The sequence below is a fragment of the Salvelinus fontinalis genome, chromosome 2 (assembly GCF_029448725.1).
Source record: "Salvelinus fontinalis isolate EN_2023a chromosome 2, ASM2944872v1, whole genome shotgun sequence".
In the NCBI taxonomy this organism is placed as follows: Eukaryota; Metazoa; Chordata; class Actinopteri; order Salmoniformes; family Salmonidae; genus Salvelinus; species Salvelinus fontinalis.
Genome location: NC_074666.1, coordinates 33104230 through 33118778, shown reverse-complemented (window position 1 = coordinate 33118778; position 14549 = coordinate 33104230). Strand labels below are relative to the sequence as shown.

The following is a 14549-nucleotide window of genomic DNA, read 5'->3' as shown; positions in this document are numbered from 1 at the left end:
GATATCCAGTGGAACAACCACTTTACAATAGTGCATCTAAATCTTTTAAGGGGGGGGGTTAGAAGGATTACTTTATCCTATCCTAGGTATTCCTTAAAGAGGTGGGGTTTCAGGTGTCTCCGGAAGGTGGTGATTGACTACGCTGACCTGGCGTCGTGAGGGAGTTTGTTCCACCATTGGGGTGCCAGAGCAGCGAACAGTTTTGACTGGGCTGAGCGGGAACTGTACTTCCTCAGAGGTAGGGAGACGAGCAGGCCAGAGGTGGATGAACGCATTGCCCTTGTTTGGGTGTAGGGCCTGATCAGAGCCTGAAGGTACGGAGGTGCTGTTCCCCTCACAGCTCCGTAGGCAAGCACCATGGTCTTGTAGCGGATGCGAGCTTCAACTGGAAGCCAGCGGAGGAGCGGGGTGACGTGAGAGAACTTGGGAAGGTTGAACACCAGACGGGCTGCGGCGTTCTGGATGAGTTGTAGGGGTTTAATGGCACAGGCAGGGAGCCCAGCCAACAGCGAGTTGCAGTAATCCAGACGGGAGATGACAAGTGCCTGGATTAGGACCTGCGCCGCTTCCTGTGTGAGGCAGGGTCGTACTCTTCGGATGTTGTAGAGCATGAACCTACAGGAACGGGTCACCGCCTTGATGTTAGTTGAGAACGACAGGGTGTTGTCCAGGATCACGCCAAGGTTCTTAGCACTCTGGGAGGAGGACACAATGGAGTTGTCAACCGTGATGGCGAGATCATGGAACGGGCAGTCCTTCCCCGGGAGGAAGAGCAGCTCCGTCTTGCCGAGGTTCAGCTTGAGGTGGTGATCCGTCATCCACACTGATATGTCTGCCAGACATGCAGAGATGCAATTCGCCACCTGGTTATCAGAAGGGGGAAAGGAGAAGATTAATTGTGTGTCGTCTGCATAGCAATGATAGGAGAGACCATGTGAGGATATGACAGAGCCAAGTGACTTGTTGTATAGCGAGAATAGGAGAGGGCCTAGAACAGAGCCCTGGGGGACACCAGTGGTGAGAGCACGTGGTGCGGAGACAGATTCTCGCCACGCGACCTGTCAGGTAGGACGCAATCCAAGCGTGGGCCGCGCCGGAGATACCCATCTCGGAGAGGGTGGAGAGGAGGATCTGATGGTTCACAGTATCAAAGGCAGCCGATAGGTCTAGAAGGATGAGAGCAGAGGAGAGAGAGTATGTCATGTCTATTATTCTGCATAAAGCAGCATCAGCATTTTTGTTTTTAAATAGGTTTAATGCATTTTTATAATGCTTTATTTTCTGAAGATGTTACTTGCATACGTTATAACAATGAACTGGGTTGCTGAGTGAACCATGCGTGTTAATAGACTGAATCAGATGTGTTAATTAGGCTACTTGCTGCGTGTCCACAGTACAAGCAGCTTTTGGCTACCATTACATTGAAATCTGACAAGTGGCTCACCTTCGGTTCAATTATTCACATCACCTGCCCTTCCTCACTGATGTATTTAAAAAAAAAAAAAAAAAAAAACTTGTTACCATTTGCCTACGCACCATCACTTTGCTCTTCAGGGTTGCTTCAAATGAATGGGCAATGGCCACTTTCCTTGATGTTACAGGAGTCAGTGCCGGTCAGATATGATGAATCAATTAAATGTATTTATTAAGCACTTTTTACATCAGCTGATGTCACAAAGTGCTTATACAGAAACCCAGTCTAAAGCCCCTAAGAGCAAGCAATGCAGATGTAGAAGCACGGTGGCCAGGAAAAACTCCATAGAAAGGAGGAACCAGGCTCTGAGGGGTGGCCAGTCCTCTTCTGACTGCGTCAGCCTACATGGCCATTAAGGCTAGATCGTTCTCCAAGATGTTGAAACGTACATAGATAACCAGCAGGGTCAAATACTAATCACAGTGATTATAAAGGGTGCAACAGTCTGCACCTCAAGAGGTTTCAAACCTATTTATAGTATCGCATGTACTTCTAAGTGTGCACATTATATACAAGCATGTGTTCTGTTGCAACATGTTTGTCGCTCACCACAGCTCGGAAAAAAACGATGCAACTGGACACAGCAGCAGCCCATCCATAATCAGGTCTGTGTGCGCAGCTGTCTCTTCGCGGCGCGTTTCAGTAGTGCGCTAAAATCGATAGATACGGCAAATAATCTTTCAATGCTTTGGGACGATATCGCAGATGTAGGTGACTATTTTGCTCCTCTTCTGCCTGCTGGATCAAACATATAGCGGCACATTGTGCCAGTTCAAAACCATGCATCTATGGAGCTTATTTCCTATGTTGCTGTTCTTCCTCGGTGTAAGTTTTCTTCCAGGTACGTGCTCTTTGTTGCTTAACTAACTGACAACATGAATTGCATTACAGAGGTTCTGATTGCTTATCCATGGCTTAATTCAGTTTCAAATACTGAATAGACTTTGAGGGCATATTTCCTCACTTTAGTCAGTCGGTAGACTAACTTACAGTAAGTAGGCTAGTTCATGTTTTCCCAGTGTTATGAAATGCCACCTAAAGTATAGTGACCTAACTGACCTCACATTGAAAATGTGGCAGACTAGCTATGTTCACATTGGATGATGAATTAATGTATAAGCTATCCCTCACAGATTTATTTAGAGGCAAAGGTGGACAGGATATAATGGCATGCATGGACTACACAGTCTGGGTTGGTGATTTCAGGATGAGAATTTAGGTGTTTTATCCCACTGGAATGGAAATAAGGAATTAACCTGATATTACTTGATGGGCTACCATGTCATAGTGCCTGACCCTATTGGTGTTATTGCTGGTTTCACTCATCACAAAGCTGTGGAGATTATGGTGTGTTTATTAATGAATACCTGATTGCTGTACTCGTGGCAAGCTGTTCCTCTCATCATTAATTTTTCTATCACTCTCTCTCTTTACCATATCATCCCTTGTTAATCCTAACCATCTGGTGCTTAAACCTGCAGTGAGAGTGTGTTCTGACATGACCACTGGGCTGAAAGAGAAGACACACACATAAAGAGATTAGATCAGATGAGAGAATTACACTGTTGTCTGGACACGTGATATCTGCCACTATCAACAGGTTAATGATATCATCCCTGTGACCTCTGACCCAGACTCATGCCTGGTCATGCACATACTGACAGGAGACAGAAGAGAGGATATGAATGAAGGGGGAAAAAGAGAGGAAGAGGAGAACTGAGAAGATGACAGGGTCTGGACTCTATGGTCAAAGACTTCCGTATCAATACATTGCCCATAAGAAATTAAAACCAATAGTCTCAAGGACTTTGATAGTTGCTCTTACTGTTTAAAAAAAATGTTTTGGGGGTTTAATTGGTAGCCTCAATTTGTAAGAATCAATATCACTATTGTTGCTTTCCAGGAAAGAAGAGGGAGTGGACAAAGGGAGGTAAAATGAAAGAAGAGGAGAGAGGGAGGGGACAAGGAGTGGTAAAGGGAGAGGAGAGGGAGAGAGGAAGGGGACAAGGAGTGGTAAAGGGAGAGGAGAGGGAGAGAGGAAGGGGACAAGGAGTGGTAAAGGGAGAGGAGAGGGAGAGAGGAAGGGGACAAGGAGTGGTAAAGGGAGAGGAGAGGGAGAGAGGAAGGGGACAAGGAGTGGTAAAAGGAGAGGGAGAGAGGAAGGGGACAAGGAGTGGTAAAGGGAGAGGAGTGGTGAAGGGAGGTGACAAGGAGTGGTAAAGGGAAAGGAGAGGAGAGAGGGAGGGGACAAGGAGTGGTAAAGGGAGAGGAGAGGGAGAGAGTGGAAGAGGACGAGGTAGATGTAGAGGGGGAGAGGAGAGAGAGAGAAATTGTGTTGTGTTTACGTAAGAGACCTTTCCTCTGACCTTCTTGTGTGTAAGTAATGAGTGTTTACTATTCCCTACAGCGTACACCCGGAGAGAGGCTACAGGGACTTCCTTCACCCTTGTTCATTAATAATGAATCATCAGGACATCCCTGGGCTCGCGCACACACACCCACAGTATGGATCCTAAATTGTTGGCATCTTGTTCTGATTATGTTGTACATTTTCAATCTTTTCACACAGAGGATAGAATAGAGATATTAGGGTCGGGGTCAAATTCAGTAAAAAGTTAAACAAAATAAAATGTAAAAATTGGCAGTATCACTTTAAATGATGAGCGTGTATGTGACCTAGGATTAATGTTATGTTTAAAATTAGGGTTAGTGATAAAAAAAAATCTTTGTGGTTAGAAAGCGTTTAAATTCTATGACCAGATGGTGATGACCCAGAGTTAGTGTAGATGAGGTCCGTGCTTCTGAAACTACCGTTAGAGTTGATGCCAGAGTGCTCTCTGCCTTCAAGGAGTGGCTGGTGTGTGTGTGTGTGTGTGTGTGTGTGTGTGTGTGTGTGTGTGTGTGTGTCCAGATGCTAGAGGAGAGAGGGTACAGTGAAGGGCATGAGCAGGATTATAGCAAATAATCCCACAATGCCTCTGGCAGGGTAGGAGTACATGCTTTGACGCTTCACTGCCTCATGGCATGATGGGACAGATAATCAAACCTGGCCCTGTCAGTCTAACAATACATACTCAGTTCTTCTTATTCCAGGACTAGTCTTTATCTATATCTGGGAAACGAGCCAATACAGTGTAATTTCTACTCTTATGTATGTTTTGTTATGCTCTACAGTAGGCCTACATGTGTTTGTGCATGTGTGTGCTAGTTGGTACATACATTTGGGTTTCTCCCATTCTCCCATTCCCTCATGTCCGTGTGTTGTGTGCACTTTGGGCAATACAGTAGGTAGTTAGACAAGTGTCTGCCAGTTGGCATGTGATGGTCCGTTAGCACCAGGGCGCTTAGATTAATGCTGGAGAAAAACGCTGACTAAACTCACACCTCATGAACCCACCAAACAACTGAACCTGCATTTCTAGAGATAGAGAGAGAGAAGGATGGAGGGAGAGAGATAGAGAGGAGGGAGAAATAGAGGTGGAGAGTGCGTAACTGAGATAAAGAGAGAGAAAGAGCGAAGGAGAGAATGAGACGGAAAGGTGAGTACAGTTGCAGAGAGAGAGAACACATGAGAGGGATAGAAACAATTGGCACAGAGTGAAAGAAGAAACAATGAGGAGAACGAGGAACTAAAGAACAGATTACTAAACCTGCTGTTCCATTAGGAGCTGAGAGAGAGAGAGAGCGCGCTGTGGCCCAGTGAATGTAGTAGTGGGACAGCAGCCCTCTGCAGTGTGGCTGCAGCACTTTATACTGGCACAGAGATGGATGGATGGATGGATGCTGAGCTGGACTGAGAGAGAATGGGGCTATGACAGCCAGTGAGCTGCTGATGGGGTGTTGACTGAACTCAGAAGCAGATAAACATGTAAATGGACCAATCTGTGTGCCGTACACATTATTACACAGAACAAAAATAGGACAGCACTTATTTGTATTGTCGTCAAACATTTAGGGTATAAGACCTTCTTCAGTGTGCATAGGAGGCAACGGCAACAATACAGGACACACGCACTTGTACAGACAAAAGGTTGTAGTTCAACCCCAATAACGCTGCAATTAGATTGGTCTCATCGTTCCCATTCATTTGGATTTGAGGTATAGAGATTTTCCTGAATGTGTGATTTACACAGAAGATGGTATGGAATAATGAGTGGACTTTAGATCACTTTTGAAGTATGACAACATCTGACAAAGATTGATTTAGTGGTGAACTATCTCTTTAACTTAAGGCAAACAGACTCATCTGGTCAGCTTACATGCAACGTAGCTCTACCCAGAGCCAACCTTCAATCCTTAACACTGCTGCTTATTTACTGTGTGACGTGACCAGGGAAAACTGTGGAACCTAGTCATAATTGGCTACAACTAGGACACAGAGTTGTTGTCTAGTTATGGTCTCGGAGATAGGGGTTGAGGTTATGGGATGAATGCCTGGTTCACAGATGTGGTTGGTGCTGTAACCAAGTCCTCTTGTTGGTTGACATGCAATACATGGTGTATGTACAGGATATTACTGAAGCTCTATGAGAGTCATTCACACATGTACAGTACTGCAGATGGGTAATCAAGACCACACCAAGTCTGTTATTCTAACTAAATTTTCTTTCTATTTTTTTCTTTCTCTCTCTCAATTTTTTTTTCTCTTTTTTTCTCTCAAATTTTTTTTTTTCTTTCTTTCTTTCTTTCTTTCTTTCTTTCTTTCTTTCTTTCTTTCTTTCTTTCTTTCTTTCAATTCAATGGGCTTTATTGGCATGGGAAACATATGTTTACATTGCCAGAGCAAATGAAATATTACTGCTGTGATGGCACACTGTGGTAATTCACCCAATAGATATGGGAGTTTATCAAAATTGGATTTGTTTTCTAATTCTTTGTGGGTCTGTGTAATCTGAGGGAAATATGTGTCTCTAATGTGGGAGGAGATTAGGAAGTGCAGTTCAGTTTAACCTGTCTTCTCTTGAGATCCAGGTCTGCCTATGGCGGCCTCTCAATAGCAAGGCTTTGGTCACCGAGTCTGTACATAGTCAAAGCTTTCCTTAATTTTGGGTCAGTCACAGTGGTCAGGTATTCTGCCACTGTGTAATCTCTGTAAGGGCCAAATAGCATTCTAGTTTGCTCTGTATTTTTGTTAAGTCATTCCAATGTGTCAAGTAATTATATCTTTGTTTTCTCATGATTTGGTTGAGTCTAATTGTGTTACTGTCCTGGGACTCTGTTTGTGCTTGTGAACAGAGCCCCAGGACCAGCTTGCTTAGATGACTCTTCTCCAGGTTAATCTCTCTGTAGGTGATGGCTTTGTTATGGAAGGTTTGGGAATCACTTCCTTTTAGGTGGTTGTTGAATTTAATCGATTTTTATAATTAGCGGATATCGGCCTAATTCTGCTCTGCGTGCATTATTTGGTGTTTTACGTTCTACATGGAGGATATTCTTGCAGAATTCTGCTTGCAAAGTCTCAAGTTGGTGTTTTTCCCATCTCTCTCTCTCTATCTCACACACACACACACACACACACACACACACACACACACACACACACACACACACACACACACACACACACACACACACACACACACACTGCTTTGTTACATGTACAGACACACACACACACACACACACACACACACACACACACACACACACACACACACTGCTTTGTTACATGTACAGACACACACACACACACACACACACACACATGCATTGTTTGAGATTGAGTGTCTATAGTAGTAGTGGCACACGGGGCGTGCCTGTGCTGCGCTGTGCTGTCTGCAGTAGGAAGTGAATGGACAGGGATTTAGCAGTTCTAGATGGACACACTATCTCATTTAGTGTTTGTAATTAACTTTCCGCTTATCTGCCTCTGTCCCCCTCTCCTTCTCCTCTCCCCCTCTCTTTCCTTCTCTCTCATATATCCAGCGTTTCTCTCCAGTGCGTTGAGTAATTAACTCCTTCCCTCCATTGCTTCAACCCTTTCTCTCTTTCCTCCCCTCACACTAAAGTCACCCCTAATCTTTTTGTCCTTTTCACCTCTGTTTACTTCTCCCTGTTAATCTCTCTAACATTTCCCCTTTCTCTGTCTTCATCTCCCTTGTCACTTTCTCTCTCACCCTCGGTCTGTCTGTCAAATTTAATTTCTAAATAATAAAAAATTAACATAAGGTTTATAAACATGAGTGTTGCCATTGTTTGTGTGTTTCTTGCCAAACCAAATTCCAAACATTAAGGGCCCTCAAGAAGCTGGCCCAAACCCCTACAGGAACTCTTTCAAGAAAGGCTTGAGAGACTGCAGGACTATCCCACCAGTTCCATCAATGCAGCGATTAGGGGAAAACATCTGGAGCAGGGATTCTGCCAGTGACCCTGCAGTTAAAGGGCAACCGCACAAAAGGGCAATACCTTAAATGTGCCTACATATAGGAAGAAGCCTAACCAAAAGTTACTTTAACATTATCAAATGTAATGACTGTAGTGAGTCATGCATAAGGGACCAGACAGACATGTAGAGCTAGCTTTGTGATCAGCTTATCAAATTACGACATCATTAAGTGGTTTCCAAGGTCGCTCCTAGGTTAATCGAGATGGGATACTGCAGAGCCAATTTTTCCCATTCCTTTGAGAAACTGAGACTTGGATTTGAATATTGAATAATATAATCCCCCCCTCTCTGTCTCTTTCTCTCTCTCTGTGCGGCAGCGAGTCTTGGTGCTCATGGGAGGTATGCTCAGAAGTTGCTGACTGATTTGTTCGCTAACTACACCAACGCTCTGAGACCAGTGGAGGACACGGACCACATCATCAATGTCACGCTGCAGATCACCCTCTCACAGATAATCGACATGGTAAACACACAAACACATGCACAAGGTCACCATGATGACCCCACATCACGTGCACACCTCAGCCTCCTCTGATACTACCATTTCTGTATGTTTTCATTACCTGTAATCATTGGACCTGTGTGTTTCAGTACTTGTTGTCTCTTTACCTGTGTGTGTTTTTCTGTAGGATGAGCGTAACCAGATCCTGACCACGTACCTGTGGATCCGGCAGGTGTGGACGGACGCCTACCTCACTTGGAAGAAGGAGGACTACGATGGTCTCGATACCATCCGTATACCTAGTAGTTATGTATGGAGGCCTGATATTGTCCTATATAACAAGTAGGCCTGGCTGGTATTGAGACACATCAGTTCTCCCTGCACGGGTTTGTTGTCCTCTTCCTCATACTCCTCTTCTTCGCCCTCATCGTCAAATATCTGTTGTGTTGCCATGGACACAAGCTGGACACCCTAAAAGCCGTTACTCACGGGGTGTCCAGGCAACCAGTCTAATTCTGATGCTCATCACAGTGTATTGGAGCAGGACTTTCTTGTTGTTGCACCATGACTAGTGCCAGGGTTTGTCTTGGTTAGGCTACGTGGTCAGGAAAATCTCTTGGCACTTGTTATGATTTATGGCTACCTACAGCCTTTCAAGTTTTTCATTGCTGCAATGTGCCAATTCAACATTGACAGTGTTTCTAGCCAAAATCAAGTCTTAATCAATAGCGCAGTAGATACCAGCCCTGTCCCACCAATGGACCCTGGCCCACAGTTGGGAAACACTCTCCAAAAACAACTGTAAAACTGCACACTAGAAAATAGGGACAACTGACCTTGACATCTATTTATTTTTAATTTTTTAACCTTGAAATGAAAAATAATTAGAACTAAAGACAAGGTTGGTCGCCTGTCTTTTCTAGTATGCGGTTTTTAAACTTGTTTTTGGATACTAGTTGTTCCTACCTAATCCAGCACCCGGACCTAGATGCACGGGATTGTCTCATATATATATTTTTTTGCACCGGGAAACACTGTATTAGTGGAATAATCTAGCTCTTCATTCTTTCACAGTCTTGTTATGTTTTAATCTCCCTTTGTTGTTATTACAACTGAATCAGTAATCCTTTTACAACAGGATAGACTAGGAGCATTTCTACATCCTATTTCTTGGAAATATCTGGACAGGTCTGAGGGTTGTGTGTTACATGAGACTCACAATAATCCCATACCTAAACTAACACTTTATATGCCTAATTACCAAATCCCTGTTGGAGGACGATTGATAGTAGGGGGATGCCACAGAATGCAGATTCAGTTCCTAAGCTTTGGTTTCTGAGAAGTTTCAAACTTTTAGGGTCATGACTATTAAAGTTCTAAGCTCAGTCCAGTCCCTGTGATGAAGGTCAGAAGTGTAGTGAGATTTCTGAGTGTAGAAGTGGGCTCTGAGAGGAGGGCTCCACCCCTGCTCTCCCCACTCTCCTTACGCACCGGCAATCATCTTTCAATCATCCTGCCTGACCGTCATCACATCCTTTGTCTCTCTGTGAGACACTCCATGCCCATCTTCCTTCCCTCCAATTCTGCCCTCTGTCCTTTCCCAGTCACTCCTCTAAAGAGTCTTTAGTGACTTGACGGTATCTATTGTAGATAAGAACACATTTTCTATGCTTTTAATTGCCTTCTTTGTTCACCAATGAATTCCTCACACACTCTGCCTCTTCTCCCTCTCTTCCTTCCTCCCTCCGTCTCTCCTCCTCCCACCATCCCTGTCCTCCTTCTCCCCCCTCTATCCTCCCTCCCTACATACTCCTCCTTTTCCCTTCAATCTCCCCTCTCACTCATACACTTTCCCTTCCTCTCGCCTTGCTCTCCTCCTCTCAGTGCTGATGACCAGTTCGCCAGCTCCATGGAGACCAATGTGGTGATCCGTAACGATGGACAGATCATGTGGGACCAGCCGGCCATCACTAAGAGCTCGTGCTCAGTGGATGTGTCCTTCTTCCCGTTTGATGCCCAGCAGTGTCGCCTAACCTTCGGCTCCTGGACACACAACGGCAACCAGATGGACCTGGTCAACGCCCTGGACAGTGCTGACCTGGCCGACTTCGTGGCCAATGTAGAGTGGGAGGTCAGATTTATTAGTTAATTTAGACATTTTTTTAATCCTTTATCTATAGCAGTGCTTTTGCTGATATTTGTATGGGCAAAGCCTGATATGTATTCGCACTTTATTGATTGAAAACACTTTTGCATTTATAAGACTCTCTTATCTAGTTTCCATAGTTTCTATTCAACGATGCACAATACGTGTATTTTATTTGTTCATTGGATAGGATAGAGAGAGATAGGAGGAGTGTGCTGAAAGAGCATTGGATTGGATTTGAACCCATGCTGGCAGAGGTTCAAAGTATGTGTTCTTAGACCGCTAGATCACCGCAGGCCATTCATTTCTATTCTATTCCATGCTATCCTAACTATAGGTACTGGGCATGCCAGCCAAGAAGAACGTGATCCTGTACGGCTGCTGCTCGGACCCCTATCCAGACATCACCTACACCCTGCACCTGAAACGCAGGGCCTCCTTCTACATCTTTAACCTGCTCATCCCTTGTATGATGATCTCCTTCCTGGCCCCGCTGGGCTTCTACCTGCCAGCTGACTCTGGGGAGAAAGTGTCCCTGGGGGTCACCGTGCTGCTGGCCCTGACCGTGTTTCAGCTGCTAGTGGCAGAGAGCATGCCACCCTCGGAGAACGTACCACTCATAGGTGTGAGAAGGGGGTGAGAGAAGGGGGTGGGGGTGTTACAGTGAGAGATGGGTAGAGAGAGAGTGCCATGAGTACAGCAATCAGAGAATATATACTCTCCTCTGGGCTTTTGAGGCCATTTTACCTCCTTCTCCAACACTAACTGAGACTGACCAGCTCTCCTCAGAGACTTTTGTAGGTCTTCTCCCATAAACTCACAGGCAGAGATGCTTAGTAAATATTTAATGGGTCTTACTCAGCACATCCTCATACAGCCTCTCTCTGCTGCTAAATTGAATTGCCTGTCTACTGTATAGATGAGATGTGATACAAAGCAGGGAGACCTTGTGAATACTGAAGATATTTTGTATGTTTATTCAGTATATTATTCCATATTTTATTGTGAAATAGTATAGGGACAAGCAAAAAGTGCTTATGCATTTTGAATCAACATTGGGATGCAGGCAGAGTAAAACAAAAGTGAAGTAGGAATTTTTGCAATAGTATTTCAATACATTTGATTTTTACATTTTCAACAAAGAAGGTATCAGCAAAGTAATAAATTGTGTTGGTGTTTGTGGGATAATGTCGATGTAATTGTACAGAGGCCAGTCGATAGTGGCTGTCCAGATAATTTAATGTGCCGCAATCACAACTCGATAACCTATACTCTGTCTTCCCTCTGTGGAGAAATTATGCTTGTCTGTCTATTTAACACTGTCTAGAATCCTGAAGGAAGTGATATTATGTAAGTCAATGTACACCATTACATTGAATAATGATGATTATGTTTGAATGTGTGAGAGTTGTTATACATGGAATTGACTGTATTGCTTATCACTACTTCCCCACAGGCAAGTACTACATTGCTACCATGACGATGATCACTGCGTCGACCGCCCTGACCATCTTCATCATGAACATCCATCACTGTGGTCCGGAGGCGCGTCCCGTCCCTGAGTGGGCCCGCCGCTTCATCCTGCACTACCTGGCGCGGATCTGCTTTGTCTATGAGGTGGGAGAGAACTGCTTCACCGGCACCCCCAAGAAAAAGGCCCCGCCCGAGCTCCCACCTGACCACAATATCAACCCCAAAACCAGAAGTACGAACTGGGATGTGAATGGGGAGTCCTTGGGAGGCATGGGAGGGATGGGTGGAGAGGAAGGGGTTGGCGTGGGCGTAAAAACACAGAAAGAGGAGGGGGATAGACTGGATGTGAAAAGAGGCTCATACCAAACCTTTGAGCCCAGTTGGTGGAAAGACAACCTGTTTGTGAGTATAGATGCTGGAGAGGAGGAGGAGGGAGCAGCAGGAGGTGAGAAAGAAGGAGGAGGAGAGGCAGAAATAGAGAAGGGTTTCAGAGGAGAAAGTGGGTACATGGGAGGAGCAGTGGCGGCAGAAAGAGGCAAAGGTGGAGGAGGAGAGAGAGGCTGTGTGGGAGGAGGTGGAGAAAGAAAAGAAGGATCATTAGGAGGCGCAGAGGCTAGGGTTAGGAGGGAGGTGGTGGTGAGGGCCCAGTGTGTGTGTCAGCACCAAGCGCTATGCAGGAACATCGAGTACATCGCCAGCTGCTACCACGACCAGCGCTCCACCCAGAGACGTACGGGTGAGTGGAGGAAGGTGGCCAAGGTTATGGACCGACTCTTCATGTGGCTCTTCTTCATCATGGTCTTCCTCATGAGCCTCCTCATCATGGGCAAGGCTGTCTGAGCACGTGCAGAGAGAAGAGGGAGAAGGCTCCGGGTACAAGTTACCCTTAGGCACAGATCTAGGATCAGATCATACCCTTCCCAAATACTGACTCTAATCATTAAGGGGGATCCCAAACAGACCTTAGCTCAGTTTCTAATGGCAACTTTATCCTACTCCGAGGGGTAGTAGCGGCCAAATAAACCATTCACAGAGTTTACCACAGGAGATACTGTGTATGTGGAAATGTGTTTTTGTACCTAGTGTACTAGCTGTTTATGTTCCAAGGCTGTGATGAAGAGGATTATTTGGAGGATAATCTCTTGATACAGAGGTGGGCAACTTGGCAGTTTCTCTGTATCATCACCATACATATGTTTTCTACGTGGATCAAAAGTATTTGTAGAGGAGACAGGAACACACTTAATCTGTGGAATGGAGCCAAAGCATATCTTCTGCCACCCTGAGACTATTATCAACACACACATGCAAACAATCAATCAACTAAATGTATATATAAAGCCCTGTTTACATCAGCATTTGTCACAAAGTGGTCATACAGAAACCCAGCCTAAGACCCCAAAGAGCAAGCAATGCAGATATAGAATCATGGTGTCTAGGTAAAACTAACTAGAAAGGCAGAACCTAGGTAGAAACCGAGAGAGGTACAGTCCTCTTCTTCACGCACGCACACACACACACACACACACACACACACACACACACACACACACACACACACACACACACACACACACACACACACACACACACACACACAGTCTTGTACAGCTAGTCTTGTAGGGACACACAATTCAGTCCCATTTTAAATCCTATTTTCCCTAAACCTTAACCCAAAATCCTAACCTTTACACTAGCCCTAAACCTAACCCTAGCTCCTAAACCTAACCCTAAAACTAACCCTAGCTCCTAACCTTAACACTAATTCTAACCTTAACCCTTTGTATTAATATAATTTTACCTTTCTCTGTCCTTTTACTGTATGTGAAGAATACAGTACACTCCATATGGACTGTGTCATTGGACAATTGTGTTTTAAGTGTACTTCTCAGGCCTGCCAGTCACTGCATGGGAATCACAGCACTTTATAAGTGCACACTTTCTTTTAGTGCTCACTTGACACTTTTGAAGACTTGATGTGTAGATCCAGTATAGTATGACAATGTTAAAATAATAGGTATGGGCCATGCTTAAGAACAATGTATCTGATGTTTATCACTTGTCTTGTACCATAAAGAAGTATCCAAAATTCATAGCAGCAAATGTGCAACCATGCCATTAAATGTATTGAATATTTCATACTTTTCAAAACCCTCTGACTTTTCCCACTTTGTAAGCCCGAGTAAACATTTCAGTGAGCCATGAATGGGAAAGGAATACTGTTATACACTCATACATTCCAGTTGTGAGGAATAGGACAGGATACATGGAAGAGAACCAGCGTGAAGCTAAATTAGGACATGTAGTAGTGTAATCCAATAACCCTTTAACATCATTAGAGCTTTGTGAATTAATTGGAAAAAGCAATTTAATCTTAACTTTAAAACCATTCGGAGAGTTCTGGGTAATCTCCCTTAGGCACTAATCCTGTTTACGATGACAACCGTTCACATACACTCCCAAACTACACACACTGTTGAAAACAGGGTTTTCATAGAATTAATTCAGATGACGACTCTTTGAACCGGACCGCTTAAAATAGTAGTCTATTGACGCATCTGTGCATCAATCTAATGAAAATAATACAAAAATCCCCATCAGATCCGTCAGATTAAGATAGGGATATCAG

The 14549-nt window shown here is 44.5% G+C and overlaps 1 protein-coding gene across 2 annotated transcripts; it reads left to right on the top strand.

Moving 5' to 3' along the window:
• The first annotated feature begins 1769 nt into the window (after nucleotides 1–1769).
• Nucleotides 1770–14071, top strand: LOC129817262 (neuronal acetylcholine receptor subunit alpha-10-like). 2 transcript variants are annotated; one of them, XM_055872341.1, is made up of 7 exons: nucleotides 1770–2315; nucleotides 3882–3977; nucleotides 8177–8322; nucleotides 8489–8643; nucleotides 10186–10432; nucleotides 10785–11070; nucleotides 11904–14071. In XM_055872341.1, exons 3-7 carry the CDS (start codon nucleotides 8320–8322, stop codon nucleotides 12758–12760), a joined length of 1548 nt encoding a protein of 515 aa, XP_055728316.1. In that variant the 5' UTR covers nucleotides 1770–2315; nucleotides 3882–3977; nucleotides 8177–8319; the 3' UTR covers nucleotides 12761–14071. The 2 variants fall into 2 exon arrangements, with proteins under 2 accessions (XP_055728316.1, XP_055728306.1); XM_055872331.1 differs by lacking the exon at nucleotides 3882–3977.
• Nucleotides 14072–14549: the final 478 nt, after the last annotated feature.